This window comes from Cibotium barometz, chromosome 34 (genome assembly GCF_041138505.1).
Source record: "Cibotium barometz isolate CiBa-2024 chromosome 34, ASM4113850v1, whole genome shotgun sequence".
Taxonomy (NCBI): Eukaryota; Viridiplantae; Streptophyta; class Polypodiopsida; order Cyatheales; family Cibotiaceae; genus Cibotium; species Cibotium barometz.
In genome coordinates, this window is record NC_141079.1 from 235,133 (window position 1) to 258,041 (window position 22,909).

The 22,909-nt window shown below is 48.8% G+C and overlaps 1 protein-coding gene across 1 annotated transcript in view; it reads left to right on the top strand.

Moving 5' to 3' along the window:
- LOC147618581 (uncharacterized) overlaps positions 1-22,909 on the top strand; it is a 58,414-nt gene that overhangs the window by 25,225 nt on the left and 10,280 nt on the right. The window contains exon 7 of the mRNA XM_086773606.1: positions 22,693-22,845. Coding sequence (XP_086629732.1) covers positions 22,693-22,845 — 153 coding nt within the window. The remainder of the gene's footprint in view (positions 1-22,692; positions 22,846-22,909) is intronic.

Consider the following 22,909-nt stretch of genomic DNA (forward strand, 5'->3'; position numbering starts at 1 on the left):
AGTAGGCATTGGTTCCAGAGTGAAGTCTTTCAGGACCTTATGGTGTCTAATTGCAGAGCCCTTCAAACTACCAACAGTGTTGTGGTTCGTGCACCAAGGAGGCGATTATTAGCCTGCATGATGGTGCTGTTTTTAGCCCTCTCTCTTGCCCTATGCACATCCATGCTCAGTGCTCTTGCTTTTTCTCGTCTCTCTTCCACACATCGATGTGGGGAAAGTTGAAACCAGCCCGCATGAGGGTACTGTTGCGTTCATCCTCCATGCCTCGGGTTCTAGCACTTGTCAGATCTAGGCTTTGATACCAATGTGAAGTCTCTGCAAACCAGGCCTGAGGATTAGCTGACCTAGATCTGAAACTAGCACTCTTAGATAAAAGGTGAACCCTCGAGGTCCTTGCACTCGAGCTAAGATCTTAACCCTAATCTTGGGTTAACCCTAACCATAATCTTGGGTTAGTATACGTCCCTATCCCTAACCTAGGCATGTCGGGACATAACAACTGTGCAACGTGATAGGGCCCTGCCAGGAGGACCTGTTCCGCCAAGGCGGCAGAGTCCAACTCCACGTGAAGTAACCATTCCGTCGTTTCAGCCCTGCTCGTTGATCAAAGCGGCGTGCAAGAGGTTTTGAATCAAGCCCCTAGCTGGTCAGTTACTGATAAGCTTGTAGACTAGGGAGGAGGCTTCCAAAGAAGCAACATTGGTTGATAGGAGCAGGAGATCTTCGTTGAAAAATGGTGATGTGGACCGATCTCGGTAGGGGATGATGGAGTGGTTGTCGAAAGGGGGGGGGGGGGGGGGGGGGGGACTAGGATCAAATGCCCACATTCGAATGAAGACATGCAGTGGGAGGAAGAGGCCAGAAGGGGGGGGGTGGTGGTTAACAGTCGACAGCTGATGGTTTTGGCTAGGATTTTGTAGGTTGTCCCCAAGAGGGTGAGAGGTCTCCACTGGCAAATCTCCAACCTGACACATCCTTGCTTCACGATCAAGTGAATCAAGTCCTTTGTCAGTCTCTCTGGCATAGATCCGGAAATCATGATCTTAGTCGCCATTAGCTCCTAGTGACGAAGACAGGGGAACGGGAAGCCCATCGTGACTTGGGCACTTGCCCCTAGGGAACGTGCAAAGCCTCTGCAATCTACTCGGAAGTAGGGAACTCAAGAAACTAGTGGCTATGGCTTGGGGCGGGTTGGAAAGAATGGTACCATCCGATCCTCTAAGCCTCCAGATGCTATGCCTCTGATGGTGAGGCCCCATCATCTCGAAGAAATCCCTTGTGCCTCAATCACTGGCTTGAGTCCAAAAAGGCGTGCGGGCATGGAATCTGTACTCCACTCTCCTCTCCTCTATGGAAATAATCTCAGTGCGGGTTGTGGCCATCTGAGCCTCAATCCAAGGGGCGGTTGGGCTGTTTGGTATGCGCTCTTGTAGGTGCTAGAGGGAGGCTAGGTTTCGGTGGAGAGTCCTCTCCTTCTCTCTAAACCCTGATAGTCTAGTCTGGGTTGCCTTCTCGAGAATGACGGGATACATACTCTGCCTGCTTGCTAACTGGGATACATACTCTGCCTTGGATTCCAGATGGGACAAAGGCATGTGACCAAAAAGAGTGGCTCTTGCCCTGCAAAATCTTGCTGCATTTGTGGTACAACCAGCTAACAAGTGATGCTCCTAAAGAAAGTGAATGTCGATAGAGCCTCCCACTAAGGCTCTTTGTACCTCCTCACGAAGGACTCCCTGAAAGCAGCACCGCGGGCCGTCCAATCCCTGAGTGTTATAAGAGAACATCCGCATCAAGTGGGTCTAGTGGGATGAGATCTGTCTGAGCTGCCCTCCACCTGCCACCGGTGAGACTTGGGCGATGGTTTGGATGGCGAGTAGTCATAGTCTGTCTTGGAATGATGACAATGAAAAGCTGAAATTCTAATATTATAAAGCATGAAATTTTGAAGATTCTGAATTTTTAAAATTCTGGAAAATCTGAAAATTCTGAAAATATTGGAAACATAACAGTAGGCTGTAGTTAGTAGCAAATACTGAATCATGAGTGACAAGTCATGACTTATGACTCATCCTTGAAAGTCGAGGGCTGAGGCGTGGACCTCAAATTGGATTCCTCATCCCGCTCTTCCTCCACATGCGATGGAGATGAAGCAATCTCATCATCATCTGAGCCATCATCTTCTTCAACTTGCTCTTCAGTAGCAACTTCCACTTGTGCATTTGTGGCTGCTCCATCCTCCTTGGCTCTTGAAGTTCCTGTATAGAAATCAGCCTTTCATCATCCTTTCTCTGTGTTGATCATCTCTGAAGTAACCTTCATCGTCTCTTACCCACCACTAGCCTTGATTTTGGAGATGAGTCCAAGAGTTTGTGTGTATGGAAACCAACAACTCTATGTTTGAATGCTTGAACCAGTTCCTTCTTTTTGTATGTATGATAGAGATAGTGTTGCAATTTCTCACATAGAGAAGCTGTACTCCCTTGAGAAAGCACACGAATTGCCAATGCCTGCAATTTTGGAGTATATGCACCAAATGCCTCCCATCATTTGACTGCCTCATGCATTCTTTTCTCCTCTTTTGTGCAAGTGCACAATGTTCAGCTTTTAGCTTAATTGAATATTCTTAACATAATTAAAGAGGTTGATAGTTAAATACTTGAGTAAACATTGAGGCAAAGAGTGGAAAGCTGTGACATGCTGCATTGAGATACAAGGCCTTCTTAAATAGGGCCTGAATAGGTACAAATGAAGAGGCACATCCCTGATGAAAAGGTGTGACTCTTGAATGAATAGTTGTGTTCTTTGGACTTAGAGATGTGTCCTTTGATCAATAGATGTGTCTCTTTGAAGAGTTGTGTCGTTTGGTGATGACCCATGTAACAGGGTATGACCCTTCACTAGTGTCCTTTCAATGATAAAGGCTAATCAATAGTAATTAGAGAGATTAAGTCACAATTGTGACATTACCTCCCACATTATTACCTCCCACTTAAAATAAGACCCCGGCTAAATAAGAGACTTTTGGGTGCGCAAGACTGCGTCGCTTGCGTCCCCCCCCCCCCTCCCACTGTGCGCCCCACTTCGCCCTCTGCTTGCCGCGCCCCCCCCCCCCCTCCCCCTCATCTTTTCTCATTCCATCCTCCTTTTCGTTCCCCATCCCTCTCCTTTCTCTCCTTTAGTGCAGGTTGGTGCTTTCTTTTTGGGGTTTTCAACTTTTTCGGCAAGTTTTGGTCTTTTCTGGTCTTCACCCTCAGGAGGACTTCATGGTAGCCGCACTGTCATCCTCGACCGAAGCCGCCATTGCTTGCATTGCCTTTTGTGAAGCGGATCTACAGCCTCACTTGAGGCCTCTGCCCTGGTCTGCAAAATTGTTGGTAGCCGCCCTGCGCGCGGACAGCTTAGGGGTCTTTTTCAAGCTAGCCTCATCGGTGAACCTGCAAAGATCACCGATATTCACCCTCTGGGACGCGGATACTACCAGGTGCAGTTTGACTCGCCATTGGCGTCACACTGAGTCATGCAGCTGAGTCCCCTTGCACCACGTACGGCGCATGCCTTCTTTGCACAGTGGCAGCACAGCTTCGATCTAGTGTGTGAACCATTGGCTGGCGTTTCGAGCTTCCCAGTGACAATTTGCTTCCTAGGCCTTAGAAAGGAGTACCTTCCTCTTCTCTCGGTGATTGGTGGTGCCATCGGGAGAGTGATGGAGTCCCCCTCCACCGCTGCCTCGGCCCTCGCAAGGGCAGCGGGGATTCCATCCCGATGTATCTGTGTAGCCTTGTCGGAGTCTGTATTGCTTTGTATATCTATTCCTAGCCTCCGAGGCGACCCCATACAACAGCGCGTGGAGTACTCTGGCCTTCCAAGCCAATGTTTCATTTGTAGAAAGATGGGTCATTTAGTTAGAGCTTGCCCTCGGCGACAGTCTAGGAGACTACCTCCGATGGTTCCTCCCCTCGGTTCTTGTGCTAACCCTCACTAGGGGGTAGAGCGAGAGGCAGGCCCTCAGACAGGAGAGCACTAGGCCCCGACTTCAAGTGACCCAGTAGACAGCGAGTGGTGGATGGTTGGACCGCGCCCAAGCCGCCAGACGACCACCGGAGCCAAGCGTCGCCGCCGTGCGGCAAGGCTGGCAGATCTCAAGAGGATTCGGTTCTGTCAGAGAACCGTCATGAGCATTTATCTTAGCACTCTCCCACTGGTGACGCGCCCCCTCCAGTCCTGGAGCGGGCCCCTCCAGCCCCACCAGTTTGGCGGTCGATTCCTCGTCGAGATTCCCACCCTGACCCCCCATGTTCAGAGAGGTCGGCCGACCTCTTTGAGCCCGGACGGGGCCCTCCCCTTAGCTTTCCTCTCCGATTGCCACCCCCCCCCCCCAAGTCTCGACATCGACTATACCCGCCGTAGCGCAGTCCGCCCCGCCTTTATCATTCGAGCCTTCCAGACAACCTCATTCAAAACCCAGAGATTTGCAGCAGGATAGAGCAGATATGGGCAGGATTGGATTTTCTTTCAGGCTCTGTTGCGTGCACATTGGATAAGGGCTTAGGAGAGATTAGCTGTTTCTTGCACGAGACATCCCAGAGCTCACTAGAGGGTTTTCGAGAGCAGGAGAGGAGTTTGAGGAGTCGCCTTGCCTCTTTACAGCGGCTTTAGGAGAGGTCCTCGGATAGCCAGTGGATCGAGAGTCAGCTTGCCGCTGCTCGAACGGAGATTAGATCCATAGAGGAGAGGAGGGTGGGGTATAGGTATCATGCCAGGGCCTCTTTTTGGACTCAGGCAGGCGATAGAGTCACAGGGGATTTCTTTGAGATAGCCGGCCCCACCAGAAGGAGAGATGGTATTCGCAGGTTGCGTGGACAGGATGATGGAGCTATTATTTTAGATCCCTCCTAGGTCAGAGCCATCGCCATGGACTTTTTTCAATCCCTCCTCACTGGTGCCCTAGCATCTCCACAGGTGGTGGAAGCATGCGAGAGGGTCTCACAGCATACAAGGGAGGTGGTTCCCCTTTCTCTTCGGTCATTCTTATTGACACCATTCACTGCTGATGAGGAGTTGGCGGAGGCATTGCCCAGGGGCGGACAGGCTTCCAGTCTCCTCCTTCATTCGGCATTGGGACCTCATGGAAGGTGGCCTTCGAGTTGCCGTCAATGAGATTATGATCACAGGTGCCATGCCAAAGAGGTTCTTAAGAGGGCTTGATTCACTTGATTCCCAAGGAGGGTGATGACAGATTGGAGATTCGACAGTGGAGACCAAGGACAACCTATAAGATCTTGGCCAAGGCCATCAGCGGGAGACTTTAGCCATTTCTCCCAGACTTAATCCACAACACTCAAACCGGCTTTGTTCAGGATCGGAGCATTCTGGACAACATCTTTACCTTCTGGGAGGCAACAACTTCGGCCAAGATGCGGCAACAGGACCTCATTGTGCTACTCCTAGACTTTGAGAAAGCTTATGATAGGGTGAATTGGAGCTTTCTGGAGGGTACTATGTGCCGAATGGGATTCCCCATGGAGTGGATTCGTGGAGTCTCAGGACTTGACTCAGCCTCACACAACCAAGTTCTCATTTAGGGAGCCCATGGTGACTGATTCCTCCTCTCTCGCTCGGTTAGACAGGGCTGTCCTCTGGCACCTTACCTCTTCCTATTCGTTGCCGAGGCCATGAGTAGTTTTTTCTCCGCAGAGGAGACCGGGCTTTAGGGATTGCGTCTTCCTCTCCGCACGCAAGAGAAGCTACTGAACTCAAAGTTTGTAGACGACACAACAGCTTTCCTAGCAAGAGATGTGGGGAATCTACAGAGATTTGCGGAAGCGATTGAGTTTTTATGCCGCGCATCAGGAGCACAGATCAACTGGCACAAGTCATGTGGTTTTTGGGTAGGCTGAGCACTTGCCCCCGACTTGGCGACCAGTTGAGGATTTCCAGTGGATCTGGAGGGGCACTCGAGTTCGCTATCTCGGCTACCAGGTTGGCATTGATATCTCTCCCGAGCAGCAGCTCATCCCGCTTCTTCTAAGTATTTGGAAGAAGCTTCTTTATCGGAGCTTAGCGAGGCTATCCCTAGCAGGCAAGGTGGTGGTGGTGAACCAGGTACTTTTGGCCACCATGTGGTACATCACTTCGTGTTTGGTCTTTTCTTCGAGCTTGTATTGGCTAGGTACAGTGATTGATCTGGAATTTCTTTAGGGCCGGAAGTGATGGGAGGCCAGCCAGGGCCAAGGTGGCATAGAGAGTGATTATTTTGCCTCATCGCAAAGGGGGGCTAGGCCTCATTGACCCGGCTATTTAGAGTCGCGCCCTGTTGGGCAAGTTGATTGTTAGAGGCCTCCTTCTTGGTGGTGAGCCCTGGAAGGATTTTCTGTTGGGCTGGATTTCAGCCCGCACTCCGAGTATTGGCGGCCCTTGGCCGCAGAGTACCCGATGGATCTTCACAGAGATGTGAGTCCGTGGTTTTAGCCTGGCTTTTGAGGACAGATTTGTAGCCAGTTTACTTTGTGCTTGGGAACACCTTAGGCCCCCGCCATCAGATAGACAGCTCCAGTTGCATCAGAGGAGCAGCTTCTGTGGCCTTTGGTATGTAACCCCTTGATCTATTTACCCAATGGCCACATGCTAGGGGCCCCCGACTGCACGTTTCTTGGGGTGCCTTGAGGATGGGACCAGCTAGGTCTCTTGGAGATTAGATCGCCCACACGCAGTTACCCCCGGAGGTGCAGGTGAGAGTCCTGACAGGGATATGGGGCAGAGGTAGGCTCAGCTTCGACATCGGCTTAGCTATCCTTCAGGAGTGGCTGACTCCCCCATACCCGACTCCCCCAGTGTGGCTAGGCGTGTTTACCCGTCACAATATCCTAGTGGCGGTCCACAGAGCAGATGAGGACAATGGTCTGCTCACTTCTCTATTGGATCCCATGGCAGACTAGAGAGATCAGAGCACCCCTTGGAGGATCTCAGAGGCTGCACCTTGCAGAGGGTGAGGGTGATTGGTTTTCGGGCACGGGAATGGCATATTGGTCCAACAGTGGCAAAGGTGGCTAGGGAGAGATTATGGCGGCTATGGATATGGGAGTGCCGCCCTCTCATGCACTTGCAGTGGGATCCGGGAGAGTGGACTTGGCATGATCCAGCGGATCGGGAGGACACTCTAGATGCCCCCTTATTCGCATATACTGCGTGGCTAGGCCGCAGGATCTAGATGCCTGAGATAGATGGCACACCGGCAGCAGCAGCACATTGGCAGTCTCAAGGCCTCTCACAGCGTTTCCTTTTAGATTTCTGGAAGAGACTGTGGGACAGCTTTCGGCCAAGAAAGATCACCCTCTTTCTTTGGTAATGGCACATAGGAGTTTAGGGATTGGTACTTGGCTCGCAGTTTGTGGTCGACCAGCGGCTTGCCTGTGGTGTGGCCACTCCTAGGAGACTTAGAGACATTGCCTTTGGGATTGCCAGAAGACTCAACAGATTTGGCAAAGGATTCTCCGCATCTTTGCTATGGATAGGGCATTGACCCTGATCATCACATGGGGCACTGTCGCTTGGGCCACAGAGGCTGGAGTGGTCAGGACTTATGAGGAGGATGGGGGAGGGCTAGGCCTTCAGATCGCTCAACATGCAGTGGCATAGCAGCCTAGCACATTTGGCGTGCTAGATGCAGCAAGGCCATCGAGGGTACCCACACTCCGCCGGTGGAGACCATCAGGAGCATATGGCTTGATATCATTCACACCCTCCGCGGTCAGTGGGGGAAGTTACGTGAGGTTCAGACCGCCTGCTGCGGAAGTGGTGGGAAGCTTTCTTGCGACTTTGGAGGCCCGGCCCCTTCCTCACAGATAGAGAAGGAGACTCCATTTGGCACTACAGACCACTTGTGTGGTTGTTCCATCGCCCCCCCTCCCCCCTCCCCCTGTATGAGATAGCCTTCTCCTTACAGAGCGGCTAGCAGGAGGATAAGTGTCTCTTCCCCTCATGATCATTTGACTCCAGCCCTTAAATGAGACGAGTCTGTATGTAGCCCGTGGTGGTTGTATCAAGCCCGTTGTGGCTGTTTTTCTTTAACTAATTGAAGGATCTTTTTCTGGAAAAAAATAAAATAAGCGACTTCTGATGTTGTTGAAGATCTTCGTCATTGCTATTTATGCTTGTGGTGAAGCTCACATTGAGAAATATTGGAAAAGTTTCCTCTATTGTCTTGTTGTCGCGCTTTAAATGCAAAATCCCAGGTTGTAGCATGATTCTTTAATGTCTTCTTCTTTGTCTGCTTCCAAATGTTGTGCTTGAAGTTGACTTGGCTATGTTGCGGTGTAGAAGAATATGAAGGTTTAACCATGAATTCGCTCGATGATACCTGAATAGTATCTGTTGAAGTGTTCGGCTTGAAAGTAGTGAAGTAGTCATCCAATTTGTTAGAATGTGTGAAATTCTCTAAAATTTGAAAACATTATCCTCTTGTTTGATATCAACTGTGTCATCCCATGTGGGTAAGATTGAAACAAGTGGTATATCCGCTTTGGTAGTCTCTGTGTCTTGAAAGACGTCCATCGTTGGTGACTCATCATGTTGAGATAAAAAATCCAAGGACTTTTCAATATCATCTTACTGCTCTTCTGTAGTCATGCTGGAAGAATCTTGGATGTTGTGATCGAGTGACTCGATAAAGTTTGCCATAGATGTGTCAAGGTTAACATGAAGTGCATGAGCTATTGCATGTTTTCCTTTTGAATTATCAGAACAGTCTTCTAAAGATGAAGGTTCCATATCACGATTTTGAGGAGAAATGGGTTGTTTAGGACATTCAAACCATCTATGGTTGCAATTACAAATTGTGCACAATCCCATCTTTTGTTGGTCACGAGAAGATGAAGCTATTGTAGGACGAAGAGTGCGAGATTGGTTAAGTCCACGATTAGATGCATATGGTCGGAAGAACTGTTGATGCTCAGAATGATTAGAAGATGACCCTTCCTGCCGGGGAGGTTTTGCGAATGTGGCCAGGGGGAGTTGGGTCGGAATTGAAAGTTATCTAATGAGGATTATTGATAACCTTCGCAAGCCATACATGAACCATTGCCATAACGACCTTGAGAGGCTAATGTTTGAGAATTTGGATTTAGATCCGCAACACGCTCGGTGTAATGAATGGTGGTAGCAAGGTCAACAGGGTTGTACTTTTACACATGAGTACTAAGTGTGGGGTTTAAACCTTCAATGAATGCATGAAGCTCATCCGCTAGGAACAAAGAATTAATCTCCAGTATAAGATTAGTGAACTGTGAGATATAAGAAGCGAGAGAACTAGTTTGGTCCAAGTGGCGGATACGAGTTCGGGATTGAAAATCCGCATTGGCAAGGGATAAACTGCTTATGAATGAATTTTTTCCATGTCGTACTGTTTTTTCAACATGCTAAATATCCTATTTGACTAGCTTACTATACAAGGTGTAAGTGTGTCATATAAGTATTGCAGGGGTATAAAGGAAATATTTCAAAGCAAATGATGAGCTTCCACTCGGCGTGTAGAAAGAATGAGGGAGGGGATCCCTTTATATAGGTGATGGCTCCTTCATATACATGAAATTCACCTTTTTTGGCATGTATGAGTCCCAGTCACCATGCACTTCATATTAGATGAGTTAACTCAAGGAAAAAGGGGGGCTTACTATAGCGAGATCCCACCATGCACTAATGCAACTAGAGTTGGAGAGCCTATATGAATTTGACCCGTAAGGACGCGGTAAATGCAATCTTCTTGGCATAAGTAAGAACCATCGAGTCAAAATACAGGCGAAGTTTGTAAAGCCATTGTTCAAGCGTACGCTTATTGTGTTGTCCTACATAGGACTTACGGAGTTTAATTTTCAATTTCTTTGTTTTACTAGCTTGTAGAAGATGATAAAGAGTCTTAAGATCATCACCTTCCACCTTAGGGGGAATGTTGTCTTCATTCTCTGATGGTACTGGTGTTGTAATGTCAATTGTTGGTATAGAACTAATATGAGAATGGCGATCCATTTGCAACTGTTGGATCTGAGAAGTCAATGTGGCCATAGACTCTTGAAGTTACTGTTGGAACTGTTGTTGAATCTGCTCCAAAGCATGTTGCCGCATCTTTTGCAAAGCATGTTGCCAATCCACTGGAGCTGGATTGCCGAGCTGGTGGGTTTGGTCCTCCATGGTAGTAGGTTGAGATGAAGACTCTGCAAGTTAAGGCTCTAGGGGTTATGAGTGCTGATCCTAGTGAGAACCATCAAGAGGTGGGTGAAGCAGAGGCATATTGTGAAGTGGAAAGGCTGGGTTGCAAGCTAGAGAGGTTGCTAGAGACCATCCTATATAGGTAGGAAGATTAGCTGGAACCGAGAGCACTAGGATTAGTTGTTGCCGATAAAGAGAGGGAGTAGAGGGGGTTTTAATTCTTTTAACCATAGATCCCGATTTGCACACCTGAAGTGTGTGGTATCCATGTTATGATGAATTGTGATTTTCTTGAACATCAAAGTGCCACATTGTTTTGGCTGTTGTTTTTGTTGTATTTTGTGTGTTTTTTTAAATAACGAAAAGAGGAAGGTGGGCTGATCACACCTGCGAATTGTGTAATTGTGTTTGAAGAAGCTTAGCTGAATGCAGGTACTGCAGGCGTCAGGCGCTAAGCAGAAGCTGCAAATAATGAAGACCTGGGAAGACTTGTGCTGTGTATGTGACAAGCTAGTGGTTTTTTTTGAAGTTCGTGTAGAAGCGCAGGCTAGTTGGCTACATGTGGGAGCCCCAAAATGCGTTGTAGCTGGTCTTTTTCTTCTTCTTCTTTTTTCTCTCTAGGTTGGTCGCGTTTGCATCTGGAGGGTTGCTGGTCGTGTTTTTTTTTGTGTGTTAGCGGCTGGCAGTGAGTGGCTGTCAGGAGATTGGCTGATTCGCTAGTGCTTCTTTTTTTTTGTTGCCTTGGAGGTGCGTTGTTGAAAGTGCTGATGGCGTATTGGTGGGCTGAATCGTCATTTTTTTTCAAGAGTCATCACGCTTCAGTTGATAAGCCACGATTGTTTTTTTAAATCCAGCAATGTTTATTCTCTGAAGCTTTAGCCTTAAATATTAAGGCTTTTACAAAAGCCTTCCCACGGGCCTGCCCCCCCAGAGAGGCTTTCGAAGGGGTGGAGAGGGTGCCAAGAAGGGTTTCACAAGGACCTGAGTAACAATCCAACATTCCATCTTTTTTTTTTGGCTAGAAGAGGTTCTTACAAATTTTTTGGTGAATTCACAAATCAGGCAAAATTGGGCATTTTGGACAAAATTGAAAGGGGCATTATCTCTAGTTCCCTTGCTAAGGCTGATTGGAAGGCTAGGGCTGGGTCATTTTTAGGGTTATGGTTTTCTGAGTTTAGGGTTAGGGTTTGGTTGTGGGCATCCTTAGGTTGGAGTTTGTTTGCTTTGATACCATTGTTAAGCTTTTAGCTTAATTAAATATTCTTAAACATAATTAAAGAGGTTAATAGTTAAATACTTGAGTAAACATGAGGCAAAGAGCGGAAACTGTGTTGCGTTGCATTGAGACACAAGCATAGTCACCAGAAACAAGAAACGGGAACGGAAATGTTTGAGGAATGGAAACGGGGAAATGGTTTTTTAGGAGTGGAAACGGCCGTTTCCTGTGACAACATCACTTGGGAAACCAGAAACGGCCATGGAAACGGATGTGTCCTTTGATCAATAGATATGTCTCTTTGAAGACTTGTGTCCTTTGGAGATGACCCATATGACAGGGTGTGACCCGTTACCCTTCACTGGTGTCCTTTCAATGACTGAAGGCTAATCAATAGTAATTAGAGAGATTAAGTCACAATCGTAACACACGAGAGAAGGAACCCCCCGTCAATTTGTATACATCCAACTTGTTTGTCAAGAATCTTCCACATTCTACCCACTATAGCGCTCTGTGAGTGTCATTCACCCATTTTGCACCTCCCCATCTGCCTCTTTCCCCTTTCCTCTCCAAATATGATGCAACAAGGGAGAGTCCCACCGATTAACACACGAATCCTCTCTCTCTAAGCTTGTCAGCATCGACACCCTCCATCTTCTCTATGTTCTCTATGATCCGATCTGTGAGCTCATAAATGAGTCCCATTGTTGCTCCCTTCTTGTTAGCCATGCAAAGAATCTTGAGGAGGGGTGCACAAAGTTTCACAATCAATTTGGCATCTTACGAAAAAGAGATTCTCAATATAGTAACTCAGCAGCTGTTGTGAGGGAAGTCTGAAGGAGATAGCACAGGCGGAAGCATAAACAGTAAACATATGAGAGAGTGCAAAGGAGATTGAGAGAGTTGGACAAGATCACCTTTTATAACAGCAATAAAGCTTTACAATGGCAATGGCCAGCAACTGAGTGTTGAACTATGTGCAAGGGAAGTGGATGAAGGAGTGAATAATGGGGAACTCCTTACGTAGTGGAGTAGAGACCTGGCCGACTGCCTCTAGGGCTGGCCGAATGGCCTTGGACAAATAATCATGAGAAAATCTAGTAAAATCCCAAATAAATAGTAAAGCCCCAAAACATTGAGATGCACAATTCTAACACCCCCTCTGCAGCTCATAGTGTGCAAGAGTCGGAAGAAGATAAGTCGATGAAGATGCAACCATGGACCCTCCAGCATCGCGAATACTGGAGTCACCTCGAAGAGAGCATCCACCAACCTGTTTCCTCGAAACAAGATGCCACCACGAACAGCAAGGAACTTGCTTGGCCACGAATTCCCACACAAGTATGCAGTGAACTCCAAAAATAGATGATGAGCTGCTCGACACACCGCGTCCATAATCCCCGAACACATCACGTCCCAAAAGCCTCGAACAATGAACTTGGAACAGATCCAGTTTATAGTCTCTGTTGTACCAAAGATAACCATGTCTTGCCAGATGTCTAATGCTTGGAACTCCGAATCACGGTCCCCATGAACCAGTAGGTGGAGCTGTAATCCGCCCCCTCTCTCGCCCACAAGCCTCTTTTGGCTGAAAGCACATGGGGGGAAACTGCATGTGTACTAGAGAAGCACACTATCTGGGGTCTCCTGAGCCGGAAGTGCCCTGGGAGCCCTAGAAGTGGTACTAGAATCTGTATCACTATCCTGTGTCGTGTCTTTGCCTTTTCTCTGAGATGAAGCCTTGCCCTTGGTCTTGTCCTTCTTCTTGGACAAACAATCTTTGGACAGATGGCCTCTTTTTCTGCAAGAGAAACAACGACTCTGACCTTTCTTCTGAACTGAGGAAAGTGCCTGGTCAAAACTATTGATTGACACCTTCAGTTTACCCTGTGAGATGAGAACGGACTCTTCCAAAAGTAGGGAGCTAAGATCATCAAAATCCAACTGAGTGGATGTGACCTGGCACCGCAAAGATCGAGAAATCACATCATAGTTTGGAGGAAGCTTGGTGAGGATAAGAGCAGCCAGCTGAGAAGAGGACAAAGCAGCACCCATAGCCAGTAATTGGTCATGGATAACCTTGGCCTTCATGAGAAAAGATTGCATGGAATTGTTTTTAGGAAATACCAAGCCGCCCCCTGCAAGGTAACTGCCCTCATCGATGAATCTCGAGCAAAGAGATCCTCCAATTTTGACCATACCTGATGAGCACTAGTGAGAGTTTGCACTGCCAGTGAGACCTCGATGATGGTCTGCACAAGCACAGAGAGTCCCGATTCTCCGAGTCTTGTAATTCCATAACAAATTCATCCTCCTGATCCTGAGTCCACCGCCTAGAGTTTTGAGGACGCTTGGGCTTCCTTTCAGTGCCCTGAACAATGTCCCACAAACCCTTGTGGATGAACCAGACCCGCATTTGAAGCTTCCAATGAGCATAGTTGGGTCCTTTCAACTTCTCATCCTTGTTCGTACAGCGGGGAGCCATATCCAGAGCAACAAAGAACAAATCTCAGCTCTCAAACACTTCTCGCAAGTGCTTTCCAACGAAGTGAGGCACCAGGAACAATCAGCCCCCTCTCAAACCGTAGAGAGAAAGAGGCGGGACAGTAGCAAAACAATCCAAGATCCACCGGGAACCTCCTACCGGAAGGGCAGGGACTCGTGGAGGAAGAAGACAATGTAGGGCCACTTGTTTGGCAACACCAAATGCAAAGAACTCACCAAAAACAGATGCTGGTGCAGAAAACATAGCCACAACTCCACCTTTTGCCTCTGTAGAAGAAAACGCAGCCAAGTAAACTGGCCGGCTTGCCTCTGTAGGAGAAAACGCTTCCACCAAAACTGGCCGGCAGCAAACAGCAGGCTGGCTGGACCTGAAAACGCAGCACTGTTGGGAAACACAGCCACTTGTTGTCACAAATCTACAGCAGCCGGGAGAGATATGGAGAAAAACGCACAGCAAAAGGAGGGAAAGGTGGGCAGATTTGCAGAGTTTGGAGCAGCTTGGACCTAAGCGAATGATACCATGAAGGAGATTGCATAGGCGGAAGCATAAACAGTAAACATATGAGAGAGTGCAAAGGAGATTGAGAGAGTTGGACAAGATTACCTTTTATAATAGCAGTAAAGCTTTAAAATGGCAATGGTCAGCAACTAAGTGTTGAACTACGTGCAAGGGAAGTGGATGAAGGAGTGGATAATGGGGAACTCCTTTAACAGTAAACATATGAGAGAGTGCAAAGGAGATAGAGAGAGTTGGACAAGATTACCTTTTATAATAGCAGTAAAGCTTTAAAATGGCAATGGTCAGCAACTAAGTGTTGAACTATGTGCAAGGGAAGTGGATGAAGGAGTGAATAATGGGGAACTCCTTATATAGTGGAGTAGAGACTTGGCCGACTGCCTCTAGGGCTGGCCGATTGGCCCTGGACAAATAATCATGAGAAAATCCAGTAAAATCCCATATAAATAGTAAGGCCCCAAAACACGGAGATGCACAATTCTAACAAAGTCTTCCACTAACACCACTCATCACAAACCACGAATCTTCTCAACCCATTGTACACCCTCTCATCCAACAAATTTGCTAGCACTACGAATATATATGCAAACCTTGTTTGAGCTGGTTTCACGAGTTCCTTAGTGCCATGTTTCTTGAACATAGCCAATGCATTTTACTTCCTCGTAATGAAGGTAACAATCTTCTTTCCTTTCTTCAACACTATAGCAATCCATGCTTGGCTTCCAATGTCCTCAAACAACAAGTTCAAGATAAATGGCCACTCTTCTTCTATGAGGGCTCCTACAGGTTCACAATTGGAGGCCTTATCCATGCATACTTGCACTACATTTGCTGGCCCAACCTCAAAAATGACATCTTTTAAGATGCCAAAAATATATTCTCCTAACTTGTGTTGGCTACTAGTGTCCATACACTTAATAAACACTATGCCATGGATAGAAGACGCAAGTACATTGATAATAGGCATCCTCCTAGTATCGGACCGGACAATTGAACATCCATATTTCTTCCACTTGTCTCTCTCTATCCACGTATTTGACTTCCTCTTTGAGCTCTTTCACACGCAAAGCTTCATAGGAAGGTGGCTTAAAGCTAGGCCACACTTTCGCAATGTCAAGAAAGTAAGGACTCTTGATCTTATAGTGTGAGGTGTCTTCCGCACAAAAAGTCTTCTAGTGGCCATGGTTGCATTTTTGTTTGCTTGTATTTGTCATGCATTTGCCAAATTCCCTTGCATTTGACTACTTCTAGGGTCTCTTGCCTGTAGGCCCTACACCTTCATTGACATGGGAGGAGCTACTTGTTTCTCCCAAAATCTGCCACATCACCATCACCATCACCATCACCATCACCATCACCATCACCTCCTTTAGGCATCAAGTCCACATGCAATCTCCTACATGCATCTTTTGCATTTTGGGGGGCACAAGTGCAGTTGCCAAGAGTAATACATAGGATATGGATCCTTTTACGCAATGGCCCTCCATTCCACTCATGCCCGCAATCCTTGCACTCATAGTTCATATCATTCATGCATGTTTGGTCAAGCAAACGTTGGAAAAACAGGAGAATGATACACATATTTCACAATTGAGGGTTTTTTAAATAAAAAAATTTAGGGCTTTTGGAAAGTCGTTGAATGATGTGTGTACTTGCGTTGACTTCGAGGTCTTCTCCGACTTTGTACTTCCGTCGCTTTCGAAAGTCTGCACTCGTCAGCTAAGTACGCCCGTCAGCCAGCCTGCCAAGAACCATGTACGCCCGTTAGCTAGCTTGACAGTATGTTGCCTGGGCTTGTATGGCTTGTACGACCTTGGCCCTGTACAGCCTTGGCCATGGCCCATGGTAGGCTGTAGAGCCGTTTTCCTAGGGCCCATTGCCCAATGCCTAGGCCCCAATGTGCAAGCCCCTAGGGCCTAGGATCTAAACCCAACTCAAAAATTGGGGATTTTTTAAAATTTGCAAAACTTGGGACTTTTAAGAACTTGCAAAAATTAGGGCTTCTAAGTGGACAATACACATTGGAAATTGGGGATTTTTTTTTTGGTAAAATTGGGAGTTTTAGTGTATTATTTTTTTTCCCAGGAAAAATATCCTTCAATTAGTTAAAGAAAAATCAGCCACAAGGGGCTAAGTACAACCACGACGGGCTAGATACAAACTTGCCTCATTTAAGGGCGGGAAACAAGTGATCAAAAGGGAAGGGATGCTTCTCCTTCGGCTGGCCACTCTGTGAGGAGAAGGCTATCTCATACAGGGGGAGGGGGGAGGAACAACCACATAGGTGGTCTGTAATGCTAAATGGGGTCACTGCGTCTATCTGTGAGGAAAGGGCCAGGCCTCCAAAGTCTCAAGAAGGCTTCTCGCCGCTTCCGCATGTGATCAGAACCTCCCTGTAGCTTCCCCCACTGACCACGGAGGGTATGAATGATATCGAGCCATATGCTCCTGATGGTGTCAACCGGTGGAGTGTGGGTACCCTCGATGGCCTCGCTGCATTTAGCATGCTGTAAATCTCCCATCTTTGGTAGGAAGGAGCCTGGTCGCGAGTCACCTGTCGGTGGGGTTGTGATTGGTACTGCTGCAATACGATGGTGGGAGACCTGAAGCTAGTCCTCCCCCATCCTCCCCCACTGACCACAGAGGGTATGAATGATATTGAGCCATAGGTTCCTGATGGTGTCAACCGGTGGAGTGTGGGTATGAATGATATCGAGCCATAGGTTCCTGATGGTGTCAACCGGTGGAGTGTGGGTACCCTCGATGGCCTTGCTGCATTTAGCATGCTGCAAATCTCCCATCTTTGGTAGGAAAGAGCCTGGTCGCCAGTCACCTGTCGGTGGGGTTGTGATTGATACTGCTGCAACACAATGGTGGGAGACCTGACGGGCGAGTCCCCCATCCTCCTCACAAGTCTTGACCACTCAAGCCTTGGTGGCCCAAGCGACAGTACCCCAAATGATGATCCGGGTCAATGCCCTGTCCATAGCGAAGATGCGGAGAATCCGCTACCAAACCTGCTCAGCCTTCGGACAATCCTAAAGGCAATGTCACTGAGACTCTTGGGGGTGGCTGCACCTCGGGCAAGTTGTTGACCAACCTCCAACTGCCAGCCAAGTACCGACCGCCAAACTCCTGTGTGCCATCAGCCAAAGAAAGAGAGTGATCTTCCTCGGCCAGAAGCTGTCCCAAAGCCTCTTCTAGAAATGTGAAAGGAAGTGCTGTGATAGGCCCTGAGACTGCTAGTATGGTGCTGTTGCTGTCGGAGTGCCATCTATCTCAGGCATCTGGATCCTGTGGCCAAGCCGCGCTGTATATGCAAAGAAGAGGGCATCCAGAGTCTCCCGATCTGCAAGATCATGCCAAGTCCACTCTCCCGGGTCCCACTGCAGCCGCGTGAGAGGTCGGCACTCCCAAATCCATAGCCGCCATAATCTCTCTGTGGTCACCTTGGCCGGTGTTGGATCTATGTGCCATTCCCGTGCGCGAAAAACAATCACCCTCACCCTCTGCAAGGTGCAGCCTCTGAGATCCTTCAAGGGGTGCTCTGATCTCTCTAGTCTGCCAGAGAAAGTGAGCAAACCACTGTCCTCATCTGCTCCATGGACTGCCACAAGAATATCGTGTCTGGTAAACACACCTAGCCACAACGGAGGGGTCGGGTATGGAATAGGAGTCGGCCACTCCTAAGGAATAGCTAAGCCTATGTCGATGCTGAGCCTCTCTACCCCGGATCCCTGTCAAGCCTCTCTCCTGCTCCTCCTGAAGTAATTGCCTGTGTGCAATCCAATCTCCGAGAGACCTGGCTGGTCCCATGCTAAAGGGGGATATTTGAGGTCGGGTCCCTAGCATGTGGCCACTGGGTAAATGGATCAGGGGGTTCCAAACCAAGGGCTGCCGAAGTTGCCCTTTTGAGGCAACTTGAACACTGTGTGAGGGATGGCCTGAGATGATCCCAAGCACGAAGTAGACTGGCTGCGAATCTCTATTCAAAGGTTGGGCTTAAACCACGGGCTCTCATCTCTTTGAAGATCCATCTAGTACTTTGCGGCCACGGGCCCCCAAGGCTTGGAGTGCGGGCTGAAATTGGGGCCAAGAGGAAGTCCTTCCAGGGCTCACCACTGGGTAGGAGTCCTCTGACAATCAACTTGCCCAGCAGGGTACGGCTCTGTAAAGCGGGATCGATGAGGCCAAGCCCCCCTCTGCTACGTGGGTGAATGATCACTCTCCATGCCACCTTGGCCCTGGCTGGCCGCCCATCACTTCCGGCCCACAAGAAGTTTCGGATCAAACGTTGTACCTGGCCAATACATGCCTGAGAAAAGGCCCAACACAAAGTGATGTACCACATGGTGGCAAGCAGTTTCTGGTTTGCCACCACCACTCTGCCTGCTAAGGATAGCCTCGCCAAGCTCCAATATAAAAGCTTCTTCCGAATACTTACAAGAAGAGGAGCGAGCTGCTGCTCGGGAGTGATATCTATGCCAACTTGGCAACTGAGGTAGCGAACTGGAGTGCCCCTCGAGATCCACTGGAAAGCCTCAATTGGTTGCCAAGTCGGGGCGAGTGCAAACCCCACCCAAAAACCACACGACTTGTGCGAGTTGATGTGCGCTCTTGATGCACGGCAGAAAATCTCAATCGCCTCCTTGACTGGAGGGGGCCCGCCGTCTGCAGGCGGATGTTGTGATAAGTGCTCGTAATGGTTCTCTGACAGAACCAAATCCTCCTGCATGCATGCTGCTAGCCTAGCACACACGACGGCGACGCTCAGCTTTAATGCTCGGCCGCCGACCTTGGCGAGGGCTTGCCGTCTGCCACTCTCTGGCTGATGGGTCATCCACGGTCAGTACTACCTGGTGCTACGTGGCTTGGGAACCTGCTCCTCGCTTGGCCCCTTGGTGCGGATTTGAGTGGGAAGTAGGACGGGGAACCACCGGGGGCGTTCTCCTAGACTGACGCCGAGGGCAAGCTATGGCTAGATGACCCATCTACCTGCAAATGAAACATTGGCCTGGAAGGCCGGAATACTCCACTCTCTGCATAATGGGGTCACCTCGAAGATTGGGAATAGATATCATGTGAGGCACTGAATCCGGCGAGGCAACACAGATGCGGAGAGATGAAATCCCGGCTGCTCGTGCATCACTTTCCCGATGGCACCACCAATCACCGGGAGAAGAGGAAGGTATTCCTTCCTGAGGCCTGGAAAGCAGACTGTCACGGGAAAGCCTTAAACTCAAGCTAGAGAGTCAGATGCCGGGTCGAAGCATGCTGCCACTGTGCAAAGAAGGCTTGGGCCATACGCAATGCAACGAGGCTCAACTGCATGACAAGATCAGACGCTGCTAGTGAATCGAACTCAACCTGGTAGTAGCCATGCCCCAATGTATGAATATTTGCGATCTTTGCAGGCGCACCTAGGAGGCTAGCCTGAAGGAGATCTCTGAGTTGGCCACGCACGATCGACAATCTTGCATACCAGAGTGGAGGCCTCTAGGATTCTACATTCGTAGTGAGAAGTTGCAGGTCCGCTTTAGAAAATGAAAGGCAGGTAACGGTGGCCTCGGTCAGGGGAGATGGAGCAGCTGCCATGGAGTCCTCCTGGGGCAAAGAATAGAAGAGGCCAAACTTGCCGATAATAGAAACAAGCCCTTGAGTTGAAGGTTCTCCCAACGACCAAGGAAGAAGGGGGGGGCGTCAAGACTACGAGAAGAACGGAGGGAGGAAAGGGGGGTGCTGATGGGAGCTCTTTGAGCAAAGAGGAGGGAAAGAGGGGGAAAAAGAGGGGGAAGGGGTGCAGGAAGGAGGGGGAGGTGCAGGCTGGAGACGGGGGGAGAAGAGGGGGGGGGGGGGGGGGAAGAGCAGGCGGCGTGGATGACTGGGGGGGAAGTGGCCTGTGCAGGCAACTAAGGCGCGGGGGGGGGGGGGGGGGGAAGGGAACAAGAAAGGGGCGAATGCGGGGGCCAGGGCCGGCAGGGCGCGAACAGGAGCATGAGCACGAGGAAGGGGGGGGGTTGGGGGGGGGGGGGCAGCTTCTCCTTACTGTTCGTTCATCTTGAAAATCGTTTTAGTGTAGTATTTCCATTGATTTTGCTTGAAAATTTATGAAACCAACCGGGGGGGGGGGGGGGGGGGGGGGGGGGGGGGGGTTGCTTCTCCTTACTGTTCGTTCATCTTGAAAATCGTTTTAGTGTAGTGGTTTAAAATTTATGAAACCAACATTTCATACATGTTTGTATCCAACGTTTGCAAACGTCGTCTTCACCAATCAAACACGCGTGATTGAACTATGGCACTGTGTTTGGGACAGGGGTTGGTTTCCTTGAAAAATAAGGAAGATTGGTACCGAATCCAGAGTGAACCTAACGTTGGGACCCTCTGGGGGTGGGTGGGGCCTCCACACCAGACGGGTGATCCTGAAATAAATGCTCGAAGTGGTTCTCTGACACGACTGCGTGATCTAACTCATGATTAGGAGTAAGCGATTAGTGCCACATGAGATTGTGCGGGCAGAGACGGGGGCTACACCGATAGTGACAGAGGCTCTATTCGAGAGAGTGACTTATTGGGTAGAGGCTATGGGAGCTTCCACTAGATAGATACCTCCGGCTAGCCCTAGAGTCCTCGAGACAGCTGACACTCAAGGGAGATACAGAGTGCTGGTATGCACAAGTAGGCACTTGGTTTGGCATGCACAGGATGCAAATGGAGGCACTCCCCGTGTTCCAATACAACATAGAGGCCCCGTCTTTTGCTCTCAACCACACAGAGCGGAATAGGGTTATCAGGAAGGACATTGTCAGACTGGATACTTAGAGGACATGGAATTCACCTAGTGTCCACTGGGGATGAAGATGGCCTTCTACAGAGATCACCTCCTATGCCTGACAGAGGATGGCTTCATCATCCGCCCACGTTACATGGACACACACCTATCTTCTGGGGTCAAATGTGCGATCTTCTAGATCCGCACCTCGTCCCACCAACTGAGAGTGGAGACTGCCAGATATGGGCCCAGGGTGGCCGAACCAAAGGACAGGATATGCCAGCTCTGTCACACATAGCCTGAGATAGAGGATCATTACGTATGTCGATGCCCTGTATACTATGAGATTGGGAGGAGGTTCCACTGCCTCTTCCGAGCTGGGTTCGGACCACTTTCCAAGATCATGGACTTCCCGGATCAAACATGCCTGGGACTTTTTCTTCTAGAGCTCTGCAGACATAGGGAGTCCTTAGTGAGATCCAGATCAGTTGTACTTGCTCGAGGACCAGCACAAAGACCTCTCACCGACTTCTTCCAGACCAGTGCTCGAAGGGTCGATCCACCCACCATAACTGAACCACAGGCTAGTGCAGGAGCTCAACCGAGAGATGTGACACTCGACAGAGCCGCTGAGTTATGCAAAACTCAACACCCCAAACCCCATGGCCCTCGCCCACGGCCACGCCACTACAGGAGGATCCGGGCCATCATCTCCCATCATTGTATGACCTTCTTGCCGGCTTAGGTTTACCACCTTGAGCACCATGTCACAGTGGCCCATGAGGGATGTATTAGGGTGATATGAGAGCTCTCTGCTCATGTACCTAGATCAGATTTTACAGTTCTAGATTTTTGTTATCTTTCTTTATTACTATTTTGTACCCAAGATGATGTACCTCATGGATATGATGTAACCTTTTGGTCTAATAGGTCATTTTGGCCTTTTGAAGACCTTAAGACAACTTTCTTTCTTTCTTTCTCTCTCGCCTGAGAGGAGTTACCTTGGACTGGGCCTCCGCATTCGAGCGTGCCTAATGCGCCCCCCCCCCCCCCCCCCCCCCCCGGATGTCGGCCATGATCCCCTCATTAGCTGCAGATCTAGGACATGCTCGATCACCATCGAGCTACCTTTCCACGTGATGTAGCTGAGGGAGACCTCTCGGCCATACTCCTTAGCCCCATGCTTGATGTTTTGGAGTGGTATACCATCTATTGGGGGTCGATGCTCCTCTCATGTTTCATGGTATTCGCTGACGACATTTCCATGGAAAGTTTGTATCACTCCAGTGAGATAGTTTTGTTTTGTTTCTATTTTATTTTTCGTTCCATGATGAGATATATGGACATTATTGTATCACTGTGGTCTCATAGGGCCATTGGGTCTTTAGTAGATGTTTAATATATGTTTCTTTTTCTCTTTCTTTCTAAACACAAAATAGAATCACCTTCAACTAGAATCTCACATCTAATGGTTAGTTTCAGAGACTTTGGCTTGGAAGTTGTGGACTTGGAGAGGAGACGGCATTGGCTCTGGGAAGGCTCATTAGCAGCTTGCGGTCCCCCTTACTGTTGCTTGATATGTCAGCAAACCCTTCCATTGGTACCAAAGGTGGGGCTACACTCCAAGCAAGCATAGTAAGTGCAAAACCTTTGGGCTTTCCTTATGTAAAACAAGCATTAATCTAACATTCATGTTCCA